The 17,960-nt window shown below is 57.4% G+C and overlaps 3 protein-coding genes across 8 annotated transcripts; 2 read left to right on the top strand and 1 right to left on the bottom strand.

Annotated features, from left to right (window-relative positions):
- The first annotated feature begins 730 nt into the window (after window positions 1-730).
- On the top strand, window positions 731-5,703 carry B3GAT3 (beta-1,3-glucuronyltransferase 3). 2 transcript variants are annotated; one of them, XM_057726520.1, is made up of 5 exons: window positions 731-1,367; window positions 2,508-2,682; window positions 3,990-4,350; window positions 4,753-4,813; window positions 5,214-5,703. In XM_057726520.1, exons 1-5 carry the CDS (start codon window positions 1,286-1,288, stop codon window positions 5,582-5,584), a joined length of 1,050 nt encoding a protein of 349 aa, XP_057582503.1. In that variant the 5' UTR covers window positions 731-1,285; the 3' UTR covers window positions 5,585-5,703. The 2 variants fall into 2 exon arrangements, with proteins under 2 accessions (XP_057582503.1, XP_057582504.1); XM_057726521.1 differs by having other exon boundaries at window positions 835-1,367; window positions 4,523-4,813.
- Window positions 5,704-5,854: 151 nt separating this feature from the next.
- ROM1 (retinal outer segment membrane protein 1) lies at window positions 5,855-8,032 on the bottom strand. The gene is made up of 3 exons (XM_057725624.1): window positions 7,114-8,032; window positions 6,490-6,736; window positions 5,855-6,388 (listed from the first exon to the last, which is right to left on the bottom strand). The coding sequence occupies exons 1-3, from the start codon at window positions 7,701-7,703 to the stop codon at window positions 6,170-6,172; spliced, it is 1,056 nt and encodes a 351-aa protein (XP_057581607.1). The 5' UTR covers window positions 7,704-8,032; the 3' UTR covers window positions 5,855-6,169.
- Window positions 8,033-8,148: 116 nt separating this feature from the next.
- Window positions 8,149-17,575, top strand: EML3 (EMAP like 3). 5 transcript variants are annotated; one of them, XM_057725616.1, is made up of 22 exons: window positions 8,149-8,558; window positions 9,380-9,551; window positions 9,633-9,890; window positions 9,985-10,098; window positions 11,137-11,204; window positions 11,369-11,492; window positions 11,718-11,888; window positions 12,079-12,148; window positions 12,235-12,345; window positions 12,590-12,685; window positions 13,036-13,191; window positions 13,355-13,496; window positions 13,930-14,081; window positions 14,163-14,288; window positions 14,373-14,504; window positions 14,955-15,022; window positions 15,572-15,660; window positions 15,732-15,829; window positions 15,950-16,037; window positions 16,548-16,646; window positions 16,920-17,050; window positions 17,137-17,575. In XM_057725616.1, the coding sequence occupies exons 1-22, from the start codon at window positions 8,537-8,539 to the stop codon at window positions 17,338-17,340; spliced, it is 2,691 nt and encodes an 896-aa protein (XP_057581599.1). In that variant the 5' UTR covers window positions 8,149-8,536; the 3' UTR covers window positions 17,341-17,575. The 5 variants fall into 5 exon arrangements, with proteins under 5 accessions (XP_057581599.1, XP_057581598.1, XP_057581600.1 ...); XM_057725615.1 differs by having other exon boundaries at window positions 9,630-9,890; XM_057725617.1 differs by lacking the exon at window positions 13,036-13,191 and having other exon boundaries at window positions 9,630-9,890.
- The last annotated feature ends 385 nt before the right edge of the window (window positions 17,576-17,960 follow it).

Genomic DNA, 17,960 nt, shown 5'->3' with positions numbered 1-17,960 from the left:
TTAACTACTGCGCCACCTAGGAAGCCCAAGACTGCTTTTTAGGCTAGCAGCATTTTAAAAAATTTCCCATTGTTTTAGTGACAGGAAATAGTTTCCTTCATTTTGTAGACTGACCACAAGTCTTAGAGATTATTTTAACAAGAAACTAGGTTTGTTTGGAAAAATTACTGCTCAGGATGGTTTCTGCGTGTGAGGAGTTAGGGGATGTGTTTGTGAAATTCCTCAGCTCCAGAAATATTTCCAGTTAATTACCTGGGAGATAGCTCATTACCTTGGCATCCCACCCCCACCCCTATGGTCACCTTTTTAAGAAGTGTGGATCAGAGGAAACAGTACAGATCCTGGAGTCAGGTATCTAGAAGGGACACAGAAAATTGCACAATAGGAATTACATGATTTGGAACAATCTTAGTTACTTATCTGTAAAATGGGGGCAATACCTATCTCTCCCACAAAAGTGGACCATGATGCTGTGACAACCGGAAGGAGAGCAGTTTGCTCTTGAACTACTGCCAGATGTGCTGGAAAAACACTATGGATATAAACTCCATCCCAGAAAGGGACCTGATTCCAAGTGGAAATAGAAAATCTGCAAGAGCTTGATTAATGAAATATCAAAAATATCCCTTTACTATTTTTTGGTTCAGCTTATTAGATTACTATGTATTTTTTGCTTTTTTGCCAAGAGCATCTTGTTAAATATCAAAATTCTGCAACATCAATTTTTAGAGTGCTATTATCCTAAACTGTATTAAAATTATAATCAAAGGATTATAGCGAGGATTGTATGAGACACCCAGAGCACAGGCTTGGCACATGATAGGCCCTAGATTTCACTCCTTTGTGTAACAAGTATTTATTGAGCTACTGTTACTGCGTGCAGTGACTGATGGATGAATGAATGCATATAAGGAGAAAATCAGCGCACAGGGACTAGAGATGGAGGGGAGGGTCTCAAAGCCACTCCCACGTACCCCACCTGGCTTCTAACCGCCGGCCACACGCTTGACACGCCGGATATGACGTCACCCACTCCCGTGGTTCCCAGAACTAGTTGGTAAGACCGGAAATTAACCCGGAGGGAAGGGGGGGGAATGTGCAGATTGACCGGAAGTAGGCCCCGACGGGCACTGCCAGCCTCAGCTCCCGGGAGCCGGTCGAAAAGAGCGTGAGGAGGGCGGGACAAGGGGCGGGGCCGCTGCAGGGGCGGGGCTTGGGGGCGGGGGGCGGGGACCCTTCGTCCCCGCCGGACCCCGCCTGCCCTGGCGCCGGCGGCGGCGCGGCCATGAAGCTGAAGCTGAAGAACGTGTTCCTCGCTTACTTCCTCGTGTCGATCGCCGGCCTCCTCTACGCGTTGGTGCAGCTCGGTGAGCGGGACGGGGCGGGGCGGGGCGCAGCGGGGCTGCGGCGGGTCGGCCTGAGGGCGCCCGCCGCAGTGCATCCCGCCCTGGGGATGAACCCCCGCGCAAACCCCATTCATCCGGCGCGGCCCTCCGACAGCCCTCTGCGGCCGCGGGGCGTACTTCTCCCTCTAGAACGCACCGCGGCTGCCCGCCGCACCTCGGGTGAAATCAGACTCCTTCCCAGAGCCTGCAAGGCCCCGCATGAGCCTGCCGCTGTCTGCCTCTCTAACCCCATTTCCTAACCGTCTTCGCTCGCTCTGCTCCGGCCACACTGGCTTCATGACAGTTTCTCGAAAACCCCACGCTCATTGCTCTCAAGCACTTAACCTGTCCCCTCTGCCTGTAGTGCTTTTCTCCCAGCTTTTTCCCAGCTGCCTCTTTCTCATCCTTTAAGTTTCAGCTTGCATGCCATTGCCTCACAGAGGCCTTGACCACCTTAGCTAAAGTAACTCTTCTTAATCTGGATTCTAAGTCTCTATCCTATTTGTTTCCTTTATGGCCCTTACCACAGTTTCTAATAATTTTATTAATTTGTTTCTTTGCTTAGTGTCCAGGTCCTCCACTAAACTAAAACCTCCATGAGGGCAGGGACCATGTCTGTTTGGTTTCCTGCTGCATCCCAGGCACCTAAGGCAGTGCCTCCCAGGAGGAGCATTCAATAAATATTTATTCAGTGATGGAATCAATGAATTTAATGAGTCTTTGGTCACACAGCCAACGGAACAGATTGAACCCTGCCTCTTATGCAGGGATTTAGAGACTGGGCCACTGCATGATCCTCAGGTATTTGAAAACTGTCCTGTTTTAGGAGATCAATTTGTTCTTTATGGTTCCAGAAGGCAAAAGTAGGACCAGCGGGTAGAAAGGATGGAGGCAGATAAGCAGCTCAATAGCCAAATGAAAATTGTAATGGATGGAATTGTTAAAGTTGGAGAGGGGCTGCTCATTGAGGCAGTGGTTTCCCCACCACCCAAGGTGTAGAAAAGCTGTTAGAATAGTTGTAAGAAGAGCCCTGCATTGGCTAGTTGAACGAGAAGGTTGTGGCCCTCTGGGATGCTGAACATGCTGTGGTTCTCTGCCCCCATCCCTGCTTCCTGGGACCAGGCCAGCCATGTGACTGCCTCCCTCCCCTGCGGGCAGCAGCAGAGCAGCTTCGGCAGAAGGATCTGAGGATTTCCCAGCTGCAAGCCGATCTCCGTCGCCCACCCCCTGCCCCTGCCCAGCCCCCTGAACCTGAGGCTCTGCCTACTATCTATGTTGTTACCCCCACCTATGCCAGGTATGGGCTGTGATGCACCCAAGATCTGCATGGACCAAGAGGCTGGGGTCGATGATGAGTTTGGGGAGGCACTGGGCCAAGGGATGTTCCTCAAGCTAAGGCATGCCAAACGACAGGCTAAATGAACCACATCGTTACTCAAAGATTTGTGAGAAAATGTTTTTCTATTAAAATAGACAGGGATGTGCTGTGAAATTGAATACAAAATTCCTGAGAAATTTTAAGATAGAACAATAAAGTTTCAAGGAAATTCTGAACTTGCCAGTGAGTTCACTCTCTCTCCTTAGGGAGCCTTGTGTGAGAAAGTTTGAGAATCCCTTGACTAAACTGAATTAGAGAAGGACTTGGCCCAACAGTCCTACCAGAGGTCTAGAAATAGTTACACCAGTTATTATTTACAGTGTATTTACTCTCTGCCCCACACTGTGCTAAGTATGTTCCCTTTTTTTCTTTCTTTCTTTTTTTGTTTTAAATAAAATGTAGCTTTATTAGTGATACAAACCAACTGGGGAATGTGGTTTTGAATGTGTAGCCAAAAGGACTTGCTGGCATCTGGCTGGAATCAGATGGCTGACACACCTAGGCCAGGCATCTCTAGACCCTCTCCCCTCCCCACACACACCACCAACACTTGGGCAGGCAGGCCCATCTGAAGGGTAAAGAAGCCTATAAGAGACTGGGCCCCTACCTTCCCAGTTCCTTGTCTAAACTCAGATAAATCTTCCTCCTCTGAAGAGGAATGAGTCAAGGGATCCCTCTAAACTCTTCTACCTGGAAATCCAAGCACAGGCAGCAAAGCACATGGTCTTACTAGTATTCTAAAAATTCATGAACTTAATTAATCGTTAAAACAACATTGTTGTAAAGTCCTGTTATTTTACAGCTAAGGAAACTGAGGCTTGGGGAGATGGAGCCATTTCCCCAGATGTCTCACCTAATAAGTTACAAAGCTGGCAGTCAAACTCAGATCTGACTTCAAAGCCTGTGGCCTTAATTTATAGTCTCCCACAGACAGAGCCCTGAGGTTGAGGTGAGTGACAGACACAGACATTACGAACAGGGCAGGTGAGGGACTTCCCTGGTGGTCAAGTGGTTAGGACTCCCCGCTTCCACTGCAGGGGACACGGGTTCCATCCCTGGTCAGGGAACTAAGATCCCATAAGCATGGCCAAAAAAAAAAAGAGCAGGGAGTTTTGGTGCCGGTCAGGGAAAGGTCATAGGGGATGCTAGCAGTGGCTCAAGAGAAGCCATATATATCAGCTGGAGTGGCGCTTACTCCTTTCCCTCTTGCGTCTTTTCCCCTGCAGGCTGGTGCAGAAGGCGGAGCTGGTGCGGCTGTCCCAGACCCTGAGCCTGGTGCCCCGACTCCATTGGCTGCTGGTAGAGGATGCTGAGGGCCCCACCCCATTGGTCTCAGGGCTGCTGGCTGCCTCTGGCCTCCTCTTCACACACCTGGCAGTCCTCACCCCCAAGGCCCAGCAACTCCGGGAGGGCGAACCAGGCTGGGTTCGGCCCCGAGGTGTAGAGCAACGAAACAGGGCCCTGGACTGGCTCCGGAGTGGAGGGGGTGCTGTAGGGGGAGAGAAGGACCCACCCCCACCAGGCACCCGGGGAGTCGTGTACTTTGCTGACGATGACAACACCTACAGCCGGGAACTCTTTGAGGAGGTGAGCATTGGGATGGGGCGGGGGAAACAGGCCAGGTGGGGCCCGCCTCATCTTTTTCCCTGGTTGAGGAGGAGTGGTGAGAGGTGGGGCAGAGTGACTCAAGTGGTCCTTCCTGATGGTCCCATTACTCTGGGCCACCTCCTGTCTGTTTCTTTTTCCTGACTTCTGTTAGATGCGCTGGACCCATGGAGTCTCAGTGTGGCCCGTGGGGCTGGTGGGCGGCCTGCGATTTGAGGGCCCTCGTGTACAGGATGGCCGGGTTGTGGGCTTCCATACGGCATGGGAGCCCAACAGACCCTTCCCAGTGGATATGGCGGGATTTGCTGTTGCCCTGCCTTTGCTGTTGGCTAAACCCAGTGCTCGCTTTGATGCTACTGCTCCTCGGGGCCACCTGGAGAGCAGTCTTCTGAGCCACCTTGTAGATCCCAAGGACCTGGAGCCACGGGCTGCCAACTGCACTCGGGTAAGGGGATGGAGGTTGGCATAGAAACCCGGCTCTGGGATGGGTGGGTGATGGGAGAAGTGAAATGAGGCCCCAGGGAGCAGGATCAAGGATGGGTGTTAGCACCAGGAGAGACCGTCCAGAGCTCACATTCAGCCTTGCTTACTCTACTGGAGGGGAAGCCAGGAGCCAGGGAGGGAAAGTGGTCTCCTGCCACTGTCTCCTGGCACCTGTGTGACACAGAGAGGATAAGAGATTAAGCCCCATTTTAGGGGCACTAAAGCCTCCCCTCACCTTGCCCTTCATACTTGGCAGCCGATATGGTATGTGTTGAGGGGGTTGGAGAATCCATTCTACACTGAGTGCCCCAGAGGCTTGGCTGTTGGCTGGGCCTGGCTCTAACTGAAACCTCCTGGGACAGGTTCTGGTGTGGCATACGCGGACAGAGAAGCCCAAGATGAAGCAGGAGGAGCAGCTACAGCGGCAGGGCCGAGGCTCAGACCCAGCTGTCGAGGTGTGATGATGGCCCTGCCCTGTGCACCACCTCATCAGGCACAGACCTGTGAGACTGGGCCCCTGGCCTGCCCAGGTTTTCCAAGTCCTGACCCCTCAGAGCCAGGGGCAGCCCCTCTGCCCCTTCAGCCCCAGGGCGTGGCCCAGCTGCTTTTCCCCTCCCCCAGCCTGCCATGTGGCACTGCCCACAGGCTAGGGACAAGCAGCCCTTGTGTTGAGCCAGATCGGCCCTGTCTGGGGCCGAGCAGAAAAGACAGACTCAGGAGGGAGGGCGGCTGAGTAACTGGGTAACTTATTGGGGCTGGACGTGCACTGGGGGGCTGGAGGAGCTGGGCTGGACCCTCCCCACCTGAGCATGCTGACCCCCCTCCTACCTCCAGAATAAAAACTCTCAACCTGGAGGGACCTCTGTCTTCCTTCACTTCCCACATCGGGTTCTTGCCTTTGATCCTTACCGGGTCAAAACCCTGGAGTCCTGGCTTCTCTATCAGACAGAAATCAGTTCTCTCAGGGCCCCCCCCCACCCCCTTGAAGAGAAAGATCAGTGGCTTCAGTCCAAAAGCTTTATTGAGTCTGTGCACCAGAAGCAGCCTCCAGTCCTTCCCATGTCACTTTCCCACTACCCTGTTTTTTTTTTTTTTCTGTTCCCTGGTGGTTCTGGCCATGGGCTAGGCCCTAGGACACCTGGTTTTGGCTCCTACTCCCAGTCCAGCTCACTGACTATCCTTAACCCTCTACTCCCAGAGATTCCCCCCCCCCGCCCCCCCCGCCCCACCTGGAGCCTGTAAGGAGTTGTGAGGTTTACAGTTTTGTCCATACCTCCCCTTCCCCTGACCCTTCATCCCCACCCCAAGCTCCAGGCCACTAGGCCTCAGGTATAACCTCCTTGGGAGGTTCCTCTTCTGGTGGGGCCTCCTCAGGTGCTGGCCTGTGGGCCACCCCTCCCTGTAGCCATGCAGTTTTCAGCATGTCTTTCAACCCAGCAGGAAAGAGATAGCCCTGGGCCTCTCCCTCCCCATCAATGACTCCTCCGAGCCCCTCCAGTGCCGTGTGCAGGTACCGCAGGCCCAGGAGTACCAGACTCTGTGGGGAAAGCAAGGGGCAAGAGGTCAGTGAGGGTCGGCAGTTCCAGGGGCCCCTGGATTGGAGGAGGTGAGGTGGCCTCAGACACTTTGCTGACTCACCTGCAGCAGGAAGGTAACAGCCAGCATGTTGCCCAGCGTGCTCGCCAGCCCCTTCAGGTGCCCCAGCAGCACCTCGTGGCATCCTTGGGCCCAGAGGTTTAGGTTGGGCTGTCGGGGATCAAAGAGGGGGTGGGCATGGGGGTCTGAGAGCTGGTTTTGCAGGCAAGGTCTGGGTGAGTGGGGATTACAGCAGGAGAAAGGGACCCCATCAATCAGATATAGGCCTTCCACATTGCTCTGGATCCGGCTGCAAAGGGAGGGGCAGGGGTGTTAGGTTGTCTGGAGATAGAGGCCCCGGGGAGAAGCTTCAGGGCACAGGACTTGAGGAGGGGAAAATGAGTGAGACATTTACTGACTGCTTTACTATGTGCCAGGCATGCATAATTCATTTATCCTTACAACAACTCTAAGATGGCACTATTATCATCTCCAGTCTACAGATGAGGAAATGGGCACAGAGCAGTTTGGTAACATGCTAATAAATGGCAGAGCTGTGCCCTATTCTCTCAATCACTAGACTCTATATATTGCCTGTCTGGGTGAGGTGGGGTTTCAAGCAAGGGGGGAGGAAGAGAAGAAGGAAGAGGAGGAGGAGGAGAAAGAGGGGAGAAGCAAATCACTCACTCAACCACGTCCTCATCGTTGGGATCCAGGTAACGGTTGCTGACCCACTGAATCCCAAACCAATCCTTGTATCCGTGGCGCCCGCAGCAGTGGTGCCTCAACTGCAGCTCATCCAACAGCCGTTTGGCTTGACAGAGTCCGGGCACCTCTGTGTCCTTGTAGTGAGCCAAGGCAGTCCCCAGGCCCTCCTCCAGTCCTGTGTGCAGAGTCCCAGGTAAAGCCAGGGCTAGCCCCAGGGCGAGGACAAGGAGCCCCCCGCCACCAGCTGTGCCAGCCACCAGCAGTGGGCCCAGGACCCCTCGCCAGGGAGGGTATTGAGCTGCATCCAGACTGGCCCTGCTGGCTCCCGAACCCACCAGTCCTGTGCCCAGAGCCACTGCACTGGCTGCCAAAGCAACCTGGGGCAGGGCAGCGAACGGGCAGGAGGGAGCCAAGAAGGTGCCAAGGTGCCACAGCTGGACCAGGAGGTGCCCGCTACAGAGGAGGGTGAGGCCACCGACCAATGCCAGCAGCCAGGAGAGGAGCCAGAGCCCCTGTGCCAGACGGATGCGGGCCTGGAGGGGCAGCACCAGGGGCAGCACCGGCGCCATCTCCCATCTCTGCCCAAGGGACAGCAGAGCTGTCAGGGACACGGGTTGGCCACGGCAGGATGCTGCGTCAGCCCAGCCCGGCTTGAGCTGGGCTAATGCCACCCTGACCCCAATACCCTGGGCATCCTCCCGCCACAGCCTTAATAACCCGCCGCCGTGTCCCTTGCCAGTCCCAATTCGGGATGCCTTGGCCTTGCCCCTTAGGAAAAGCCCCGCCCCCGGGCAAAGGGCCTGTTTCGTGACCCCGCCCCTGCCCCCTCGCGGAAGTGGGGAGGAGCCGGTCGGTTCTGCCCCAAGAGGCTAGGGGCTGGGGGCGGAGACCTCAGGGTCCGCGCTCCTTTCCAGGTCCCCAGGGAGCCTGAGGGCCAGAATCCCGGAAGGACCTGGAGGGCGGTGGCCGGAGGGGGCCAGGGGGTCAGCGGGCTGGCCCCGCCCCCGAAACGAGCGGCAAGGCCCGGACAGGGAGGGGTTACCAGGCGGCCCGGCCCCCCCCTCGTCCCGCCCCCCCTCCCGCGCTTCCTGGCGGCTCCGCGTCCGGCGCCTGTTTGTGCTACGGCGCTGGGGCCCGGGACGGCCCCGCCACCCCACCCCCGGGAGCCGAGAGCGGCCCCGAGAGAGTCCGAGGCCCCGGCGGGCCCCGGAGCCTGCGGCCCCCGCTCCAGAGCGCCCCCTCCAGGCCCTTTCCCCGCGCCCCACAGCGCCCCCGGGGGGTGGCTCGGCTCCCTTGCGCGCGCGCCCCGGGGTGCTTCCCCTTCCCCTCTCCCTGGCCATGGCCCCGGCGGCTTAGACGCCTCCTCCTCCGCCGCCGCCACTCGGAGCAAGCCGGGGGCCGGATGGACGGGGCCGGGGGGCCCGGTGAGTACGGGGCGGGGCGGGCGGCGTGCCCCTTCCCGGAGCGCCGGCCGGTCGGGCGCTGCCATTGCCCGACGGCTCTCCAGGGCGTCCCCGCGTGCTCCCCGTCCCGGGGGCTCTGAGCATCCTCCACTGTTCCTCAGGTCGCTCTCCCTAGTTATTTGGGTCCTCCGTCATTTCGGACTTCCCCAACGTCATCCTACCCCCCACGTTACTTTGGGCCCCTCGAAAATTTCCCTACCTCCTGTGTTACTCTGGGCCTCTTTTCCTGGTATTTTGGGTCTTTTTACTTCTGACCGCCGCTATTACCCTGGAACCTTCTCTATGACTCTGCTCTCCACTGATACCCCTCCTGTCACCCTCGATCTCTCCTCCTCCTCCTCTGAGTCCTTAGGATGACTGTAGTCTTGTGTTCCCCCTCCTCTCCTGGTGCTTCCTCTCAGTTTCTCTGCCTTCCCTGGAGACCTGAGCTTGCTCTGGGCTGGGCCTTGTGGTCCCTCACCAGTACTGTGCCTCAGTCTGTGGTTCCCACGTTCCTCGGCAGTACTCCATATTTTCCCCTTGGTACTCCATGGTACTCCCTGTCTTTGCGGAGGCTGGGATGGCAGCAGGAAGGGAGCTCTGCCAGGTTCCTCGCCTGCCCTGCCAGAAGGAGGCCCTTGATCCTTTCCCACCCGTCTCCTCCCCTCTGGGAGCGCATCCAAGCCTGGAGCTGCTTGAAGGAGGCAGTTCTATTGGACAAATGCAAAGTTGGGGGGACAGAGAATCCCCTCAAGCCTTTTCCTAGGTGGTGGGTACATTCTGACTCCTTGCCCCTTTCGCAGGTGAGGGCCCTGCTCAGGAGGCCCTGCAGTCCTTGAGCCGGCGGCTTCAGGTGCAGGAGAAGGAGATGGAACTGGTTAAGGCAGCCTTGGCAGAAGCTCTTCGCCTGCTGCGACTGCAGGCGCCCCCCACCTCCCTGCAGGACCCTGGCACACCAGGCCCTACAAGGGACAGGTATGCATGTTGTCAAACCCTCTTTCTCCTCCTTGCTGGGGCCTCTAAGGCCATCAGGTTGATGCACTGTCTCCCCAGCAGCCCTGCAGCACCCTCAGGACTGCCACCCACCTGCAGGCCCTCCTTGGTGAGCCGAAGCACACAGACAGAGACAGAGGTGGAGATGGAGCCATCCCCTGGCCCCCCTGGCCTGAGCAACGGGCCTCCAGCCCCTCAGGGGGGTGGTGAAGAGCCCAGTGGGACCCAGTCTGAAGGAGGGGGCAGCAGCAGCAGTGGCACTGGCTCCCCTGGCCCCCTGGGGATCCTCAGGCTGGTGCAGCCCCCACAACGCACTGACACGTAAGCATCTTGTGACAGAGGCTGGGAGGGGAGGGAGGATTGGGGAGCATGATTGGAGGGAATGACTTTCACCTGCTCACTATGCTCCGACCAGGCCACGGAGAAATTCTTCCTCCTCCTCATCCCCCTCAGAGCGGCCTCGCCAGAAACTCTCCCGGAAGGCAGCTTCCTCGGCCAACCTGTTATTGCGGTCTGGGAGCACAGAGAGGTGGGCGAGGCTCCCCTCCCCCAACCTGCCCTGCCCCAGGCTCAGGTTCTTAACTTTCCACATCCCTCACCTCACTTCCCTGGGTGGGGTGGGGGGACCTCATTGCCCAACAGGAAGAAAGGAACAAGCATTCCTGGGGCGCCTGCTGTGTACCCTGCACTGTGCTAAACCCTCGACCTCCTCCATCTCATTCAGTCCCCACGACATCCTTGGGGGGTAGGTGGTCTCATGCTGATCATTGTCCAGGTGAGGAACCAGGCTCAGAGAGGGTAAGTCATTTGCCTGGGGTCACACAGCTAGAGCCAGTATTCCAACCCAACTCTTCCTGACTCCAGTGCCCCTGCCCTTTCCACCGTATCACAACATGTCTTCCAAGATTTCAAGAGGGTTTTCCAAAAGCACCCATGATTTTCATGGGTGACTGTCCTCAGGGTTTCAGCCCTCTTCCGCACCCCAACCTACCAAGCTTTACTTCTAGAGGGCAAGGGGAAATTCTAGTGGCTAAGCGTAGTTGTCTCAGAGTGTGTACAGGCCCCAGGACACCTGAGTGTTCATTCTAGCACTATTCTTGGTCTCTCCTATATTTTCTATAGAGAGATTGTCACCTTATTAACATATAAAGATAGTGATCTTTGAAATTCACCTGTCACTTTCCCCTTGAGAGATAAGAACTTTCTTGCTTACCTCTCAGATCCCTGAGAGGCAGGGCTGATGTGTATTCTGGATTCACTAAGGGCCCATTTTACAGATGGGGAAGTGAAAAGGTTGTTAGCTAGAGGCCTGGTGGTCTAGAGGAAAGGGTCATCCTACACTGCCTCTTACAAGCTAACTCAGCCCCTTTAGCCTCAGTCTTCTCATGCCTTAAATGGAGCTAAAAGTCCCCATCTAATCCAGAGCCCTGAATGCTCACGATGCAAACTTCCAGTCTGCAGAGGTGTCTGTGATCTCTAGGGTAACCTCCGTTCTTGTGTCCTGCCCCTCCCTGATTATGTCTTGGGACCTGACCCCAATCCCTGTGGTTTTCTCTCTTCCCAACAGCCGTGGGGGAAAAGATCCCCTCTCCAGCCCTGGGGGTCCTGGATCTCGGAGGAGCAATTACAATTTAGGTATGTACAGAAGGATCTGGAAGAACTTGGATGATGGGGTTTGGGCTACAGCCCCAGGAGATATTTTGGGGGTCCTGTGAGGTATGGTGGGTTGAGTTCTGCTCTGGCTTTCCTGGAAGGGAAGCTACAGGGTGGTGGTTGACGCCCCCTCCTTTTCTCTATAGAAGGCATCTCAGTGAAGATGTTCCTTCGCGGCCGCCCCATTACCATGTACATCCCGTCTGGCATCCGCAGCCTTGAGGAGCTGCCCAGCGGCCCACCCCCGGAGACCCTCAGCCTTGACTGGGTGTATCCTGCCCCCTCCAGTCCCATGGGAACCACCTTCCCATTGTGGAACCTCCCCGCCCCCTGCTTTTTTAGGGTTTCCTCCTGGGTCTGCAAGGAGAGTGAGCCCTCTGAACCTCCCCTTCCATCCTTTGCCACTGGTGCTGCTAGCCAGAGCTTGGCCCTTCTCCCCTTTTCCTCATCGTGCCCTTGACCTGACCCTTTCCTTGACCATGATCCCCACTCCAGTTATGGGTACCGGGGTCGTGACTCCCGCTCTAATCTGTTTGTGCTGCGCTCTGGGGAGGTGGTCTACTTTATCGCCTGTGTGGTGGTGCTGTACCGGCCTGGGGGAGGCCCAGGGGGTCCTGGAGGTGGTGGCCAGAGACATTACCGGGGGCACACGGACTGCGTTCGATGGTGAGGGTCCCAGGGCTTGGGAGTGGGCAGCTCTAGGCATGAGGACTGGGCTTGGCAGGAAGAGGGTCTGGGTGGGTGTGGAGGAGCAGGAGAGAAGAGTGGCCTTGCTGCTCTGCAAGCATAGCGATGGTGTCCTGGGTGGACTTGAGAGACCGACCCCCTTCCCTAGAGTGTCTCCTCCCCCACTTAGCCTGGCTGTTCACCCTGATGGTGTGCGTGTAGCCTCAGGACAGACAGCTGGAGTGGATAAGGATGGAAAGGTAAGGCCACAGTCAAACACCAGGGAGACAGGATGAATTTCCAGCCTAGCTCTCCTCCAGACCCCTGACCCCTTCTCCTCCACCAGCCCCTGCAGCCTGTGGTTCACGTCTGGGACTCAGAGACGCTGCTGAAGCTGCAGGAGATCGGACTGGGGGCCTTTGAGCGGGGTGTGGGGGCCCTGGCCTTTTCAGTTGCGGTGAGCTGGCCCCAGCACATTGAGGCCCCCATCTTCCTTGTCCGGGAACCCCCTTCTTGTACTTTACCAGGAAGCCTCAAAAATCCTGGCCTTCCTGAGTCCCACTCGGCTGGTTCGCCTAAGAGACATGTGGCCCCTTCTCCTGCTTTCTCAGCCTGTCATGGCATCCCTTGTGTAATTTAGACCATGAACCCCACAACCTCCAGGCCTCACTCGGCCCCTCCAATGTGTCCCCCGTCCTCAGGATCAGGGTGCTTTCCTCTGTGTGGTTGATGACTCCAATGAGCACATGCTGTCAGTGTGGGACTGCAGCCGGGGCACAAAGCTGGCTGAGATTAAGGTGAGGTGTCCAGGTGGCCTGGCGGGGCACTGAGGTTGGGGTGCTGGGAGTGGTGGAGTGCAGAGAGCTCCAGACTTCCTCTTTCTGGCCAGGTCCCCTGGAGCAAGCCTCCTAGCCTCTCTGGCTATGAAGTGAGGACCACAGAGGTTCTGATCTCGTGAGGGATGACGTGTTAGGCATTAGTGAGTGACTGACAGTAGTACTCTTAGGGCACCAGGGCCTTGGGGGAAGGGTTGTCCTGAGGGTTCTGGACTTCTGCAGACCAGTTGTCAGGATACCGGTTGAAGAGAGTCTGGTAGGATGAAGGTGCACAGGGCTTGGGGTGGTTGAATCTGATATCTTCCCTTCAGAGTACAAATGACTCAGTCCTGGCCGTTGGCTTCAACCCTCGTGACAGCAGCTGTATTGTCACCAGCGGGAAATCCCACGTCCACTTCTGGAACTGGAGTGGTGGAGGAGGGGTTCCTGGGAACGGGACCCTCACCAGGAAACAGGGTGTCTTTGGGGTGAGGCATGGAGGAGTGCAGGGTGGTGGGGGAGGGCAGAATGGAGATGGAAGTATTTGTCTGAGTACCGTAGACCCTGATACTACCCAACTCCCAACTGTCCTGTGACTTGTAGCCTTTTCCTTACCCTTTGACCTCTGCTTTCTGCTCACCTGGCCCCTAGAAATACAAGAAACCCAAGTTTATCCCCTGCTTTGTGTTCCTCCCGGATGGAGACATTCTCACTGGGGACTCAGAGGGGAACATTCTCACCTGGGGGCGGAGCCTCTCAGATTCCAGGACCCCAGGCAGGGGCGGGGCCAAAGGTACGTGATTGGGGGTGGCATGCGGGAAGGCTAGTTCCCCAGAAGGTCTGTGAAAACACAGGAGAGGATTTCCCATCCTTTTACCTTGAGAGTTGATACTGCTCTGTCAGTGGGTGGGGCCCTCTGGGGGGCCAGTCTAGAAGGGTAGGGGGCAGCATGGCAAAGGGAGAGGGCTGGGGCTTTGGAGTCTGCTGGATCCTGGGTTCAAATTCCAGTTTTGCCTCTAGTGGTCTGGCCTTTAGGAAGTTACTTCACTTCTTTGAGCCTTGGTTGTCCAGTCTGTAAACTGGGGAGAAGAGCCAAGGATCAGAGGCAGCATTCAGTAGGCACTCAACAGCTGGGAGTTATTACTCTAGTGTGATGGCCTAGGCTGCTCCTCTTCCCTACTTCCTTGCACCCCGAAAGCATGACCCACCCAGGACTTTGCCAACAGAGACTTACGGGATTGTGGCCCAGGCCCACGCTCACGAAGGTTCCATCTTCGCCCTGTGTCTCCTGCGAGACGGGACCGTGCTGAGTGGTGGTGGGCGGGACCGCCGGCTGGTCCAGTGGGGGCCCGGGTTGGTGGCCCTCCAGGAGGCTGAGGTGAGGGCTGGACTGGGGTCAAGGGAAGGAGAGGGAAAGGCATGGTCAGTGGGCCCCTGACTTTCTGCCACCACTTTGCAGATTCCTGAACACTTTGGGGCCGTGCGGGCCATTGCAGAGGGGCTTGGCTCTGAGCTGCTGGTGGGAACCACGAAGAATGCGTTGCTGAGGGGAGATCTGGCCCAGGGCTTCTCCCCTGTAATCCAGGTTGGGGGGCCAGGGGGTTCAGGGGAGCAGGGAGGGAAGAGCTGTTGGGGAGGGGCAGAGGTGACAGCCCATGCTCTGCTGCAGGGTCACACGGATGAGCTCTGGGGGCTCTGCACACATCCCTTCCAGAACCGTTTCCTCACCTGTGGCCATGATCGGCAGCTCTGCCTGTGGGATGGGGAGGGCCATGCACTGGCCTGGAGCATCGACCTCAAGGTAGAGCTCTGTGTCCCCGGATCTTCAGTGTCACACCCACCGTGACTCCTGTGGCCACCACTCCTTCCCCAACATCCCTTTCCCTTCTGCTCCCAGAGGCAGCCAGTTTGTACTGGTGTGGCTGTATTGACTGCTAAAATTTTCATTCTTCTGTACAGATGCCTCCCGTGCCCCCTGAACACTGCCCTCCCCCCGAGCCCTTAGATCTCCTCTTGCTCCAGCAACTAGTGGTTAATCTCCGGCACAGCTGGGGGTGTCAGTTCTGGTTAAGTGTTTTGTGTAGCACCTCTGTTTAGGCTCCAGTGATACCCTGCCTCCATCCCAGGTCTCCTGTTCCTCTCGTCCTTGGGAGGAGGAGGTTTTGATATTGTTATCAAGATGACAAGGTAACCATCTTAGTTCCCTCACTAGAAAGGCATCTTCTTGAATTCACCTTCTCCCCCCTCCCAGGAGACTGGTCTCTGTGCTGACTTCCACCCCAGTGGGGCAGTTGTGGCCGTAGGACTGAACACAGGGAGGTGAGAGGGAGCCAGGACTCCTGGGAGGGGAAAGCAGGAGGTATGGGAAGTGTTTCTGGTAATGTGGGGTGGGGGGTGGAGGAGTGTGATCGCTGCCTGCTCAGGAGCCCCAACTGCACCCTCCCACTCCTCAGTGCTTTTCCCTGCAGCCTGGGTCTCCCTTGCTCTCCTGTGGCAGCTGTCATCACACCTCTCCCATCCACTCTCCCCTCCAAGCCTGGGAGTGGAGGAGGTGGCAGCTCAGGATAGAGAAGCAGCGCAGATGGGAGGGGCACTGGGGAGACTAAGGCAGGGAAGTGACAAGCTTACAGACTCCACAAGGCCCTTGTAGTTGGGCCCCTGTACTCCTTTTCAGATGGCATCAGGAGCCCCTCAGCTTTTATCTGCGCTTATCCTCTTCCCACTTTCTAGCATAAGAATGCAATGGCAACCTCTCTGTCTACATCATAGCCTTTTCTTTCGGTGTCTCTGCGGCTCTCTGACTTGCCAACCGCCACCCTGCTCAGGACAGGTAGCCTCACACCTGCTTTCCACCCCCCTCCCTTGTAGGTGGCTGGTTTTGGACACAGAAACCAGAGAGATCGTGTCCGACATCACTGATGGCAATGAGCAGCTCTCAGTGGTCCGGTACAGCCCAGGTGGGAGCCACCCCCACCCCAGACCTAGGCTCATCCCTGGCCCTTCCCTCTCTGAGTGACTGTCTTTGTAGATGGGTTGTACCTGGCCATCGGTTCCCATGACAACATGATCTACATCTATAGTGTTTCCAGTGATGGTGCCAAGTCCAGCCGCTTTGGCCGCTGTGTGGTGAGGAAGCTGGGGTGGAGGGTGGGGCATTGCCATAGCAGGTAAACTAATGCACTTCAGGAGGGTTGGGGGGATGGGAAATGGTGGCTACATTTTTAGTCTCTTGACCCTTGCTCCCAGGGTCACTCCAGCTTCATCACTCACCTTGACTGGTCCAAGGATGGGAACTTCATCATGTCCAATTCTGGGGACTATGAAATCCTTTACTGTGAGTGACAGTAGGGGAGGGCATGAGGAGAGGGTAATTGGGGTTGGTTTTATTTATGCGAGGGGGCTCCTGGTTGGGAGGGGATGAAGGAGAAGATGTGGGGGAGCCCCAGGTGGAAGGGCTGTTAGACAGGGAGGTGGAGATGGGTTTGAAGTGGAGTCAGAATCATACACATAGGAGAAATGTTACTTGGATAAAAACCCCCCCACACACAGTTTTACACCATGTCTTGTTCCCACAAGGCCTTGGGGGAGTTGAAAAATGCACTAAGAAAAGATCGTTTTGCAAAAGTTTCTCAGGTGTGGAGGGAGGAGGAACTGATGAGAAACAGAACTTCAGCTGAGAACTCAGGAAGTGCATGGAGCTGGGTTTTGCCTTGGGCTGAGGGCCACCACCCTGACCAGATCACATATCACCGCCTCAAGCCAGTCTTTCCAACTTGGCCTTCCATGGCATCTTCCCAACTGAGGGCTGGGTGAGAGCTGAGCTGGGTGGGCTCCCTCTCCCCAGGGGACGTGGCTGGAGGCTGTAAGCTGCTGAGGAATCGCTATGAGAGCCGAGACCGGGAGTGGGCCACCTACACCTGTGTGCTGGGCTTCCATGTCTACGGTGAGCAGGGGCGCAGGGCCGCGGAATCCTGCGGGAGAGGTGTGGGGACAAGGTGCAGCCTGTCGCGGGCTAGGAATGTGTAGAGGGGTGGGCGTCAAGAAACTGGCAGATCCAGCCCAGAAGGCCCCTCCGGCCAGCCTTCGGGACCGGGAAGGATTGCCTGGAACGCGGTCGGTGGGTGGGTGGCCGAGCTGCCGGAGCGCGGGGAAATGGTGCAGCTCTGGACCGTGGGTGTCGGCGGGGAGGCCGGGCTGAGGCTGGCCGCTGTGCTAGGCGTGTGGCCGGACGGCTCGGATGGAACCGACATCAACTCCCTGTGCCGCTCCCACAACGAGCGCGTGGTGGCTGTGGCCGACGACTTCTGCAAAGTACACCTCTTCCAGTACCCGTGCGCGCGCGCCAAGGTGAGGCCTCCCAGGGCCTCCGGGGCCGAGCGGGCGGGGTCTCGGGGCTCCGCGGCCGCTGCAGCTCCACCTTTCCTCCTGCCCAGGCGCCGAGCCTTGTGTACGGTGGTCACGGCAGCCACGTGACCAGCGTCCGGTTCACGCACGACGACTCGCACCTCGTCTCGCTGGGCGGCAAGGACGCCAGCATCTTCCAGTGGCTAGTGCTGGGCCCCGGGGGAGCAGGGCCGGCGCCCGCCACGCCCTCCCGAACCCCCTCCCTGTCCCCCGCCTCCTCTCTCGACGTCTGACCGCTGTCCGACGGGACCCACAGGCCCTGCAGCCTGGCCCCGCCCTACCCAAATCCCCCACTACCGGGGCCGACCCAGTCCTCGACTTCGAGACATTCCCAAAAGCGCATTTCCCTGGAGGGGGCGAATGGCACCCCTGCACACACTGTATAGACCCGCTGGCTGAGCCGGGCAGCCCCAGCCTGGGCCCTGACTCCCGCTGCCTGCTGAGGGGCAATAAACCAAGAGCAAAGTCGCCTCCCGGTCCTTTTGTGGGGAGCGGCCAGGCGCCTCGGGGCTTTGTGGGGGTGGGGAGGAAGGAAAAGGGGAATGCGGTAAGGGTGCGGGAGCGTAGACCTTTCATGCAAATAACAGGCAAAACCGCTTGCAAATAACTCCGCGACGTGTAAAGCCGCTTCGAGTCTTTCGCGGCCGCGGGCGGAGCTGCAGTACTCTGGCGACGAGGGAGTTAAGTCTAACTCCTCTCCCCGCCCTTGGAGGCGGGGCCGAGCCTCAAACGGAAATAACCGAGTGCCGGGCCGCGGTTGGCCGGAGGGAGCCGAACTTCTTCCGGAAGTAGCCGAGCTTTGAGGTCTTGCTCTCCGACCGCAGCCGAGCACCGGGCCTTGTTCTCCGGATCC

This window comes from Hippopotamus amphibius, chromosome 3 (genome assembly GCF_030028045.1).
Source record: "Hippopotamus amphibius kiboko isolate mHipAmp2 chromosome 3, mHipAmp2.hap2, whole genome shotgun sequence".
Taxonomy (NCBI): Eukaryota; Metazoa; Chordata; class Mammalia; order Artiodactyla; family Hippopotamidae; genus Hippopotamus; species Hippopotamus amphibius.
This window is presented reverse-complemented; position numbering and strand designations above follow the sequence as displayed.

Bases quoted from the DNA above. Each gene is read 5' to 3' on its own strand.
- B3GAT3 (XM_057726520.1), top strand. From the start codon at position 1,286: ATGAAGCTGAAGCTGAAGAACGTGTTCCTCGCTTACTTCCTCGTGTCG. The intron at 4,351-4,752 runs GTGAGCATTGGG...CCTGGAGAGCAG, and splicing joins GCCGGGAACTCTTTGAGGAG to TCTTCTGAGCCACCTTGTAG. The intron at 4,814-5,213 runs GTAAGGGGATGG...CTCCTGGGACAG, and splicing joins GGGCTGCCAACTGCACTCGG to GTTCTGGTGTGGCATACGCG.
- ROM1 (XM_057725624.1), bottom strand. From the start codon at position 7,703: ATGGCGCCGGTGCTGCCCCTGGTGCTGCCCCTCCAGGCCCGCATCCGT. The intron at 6,737-7,113 runs GTGAGTGATTTG...CTCCCTTTGCAG, and splicing joins AACGATGAGGACGTGGTTGA to CCGGATCCAGAGCAATGTGG. The intron at 6,389-6,489 runs GTGAGTCAGCAA...CTTTCCCCACAG, and splicing joins CTGTTACCTTCCTGCTGCAG to AGTCTGGTACTCCTGGGCCT.
- EML3 (XM_057725615.1), top strand. From the start codon at position 8,537: ATGGACGGGGCCGGGGGGCCCG. The intron at 14,289-14,372 runs GTTGGGGGGCCA...GCTCTGCTGCAG, and splicing joins GCTTCTCCCCTGTAATCCAG to GGTCACACGGATGAGCTCTG. The intron at 15,661-15,731 runs GTGGGAGCCACC...CTGTCTTTGTAG, and splicing joins AGTGGTCCGGTACAGCCCAG to ATGGGTTGTACCTGGCCATC.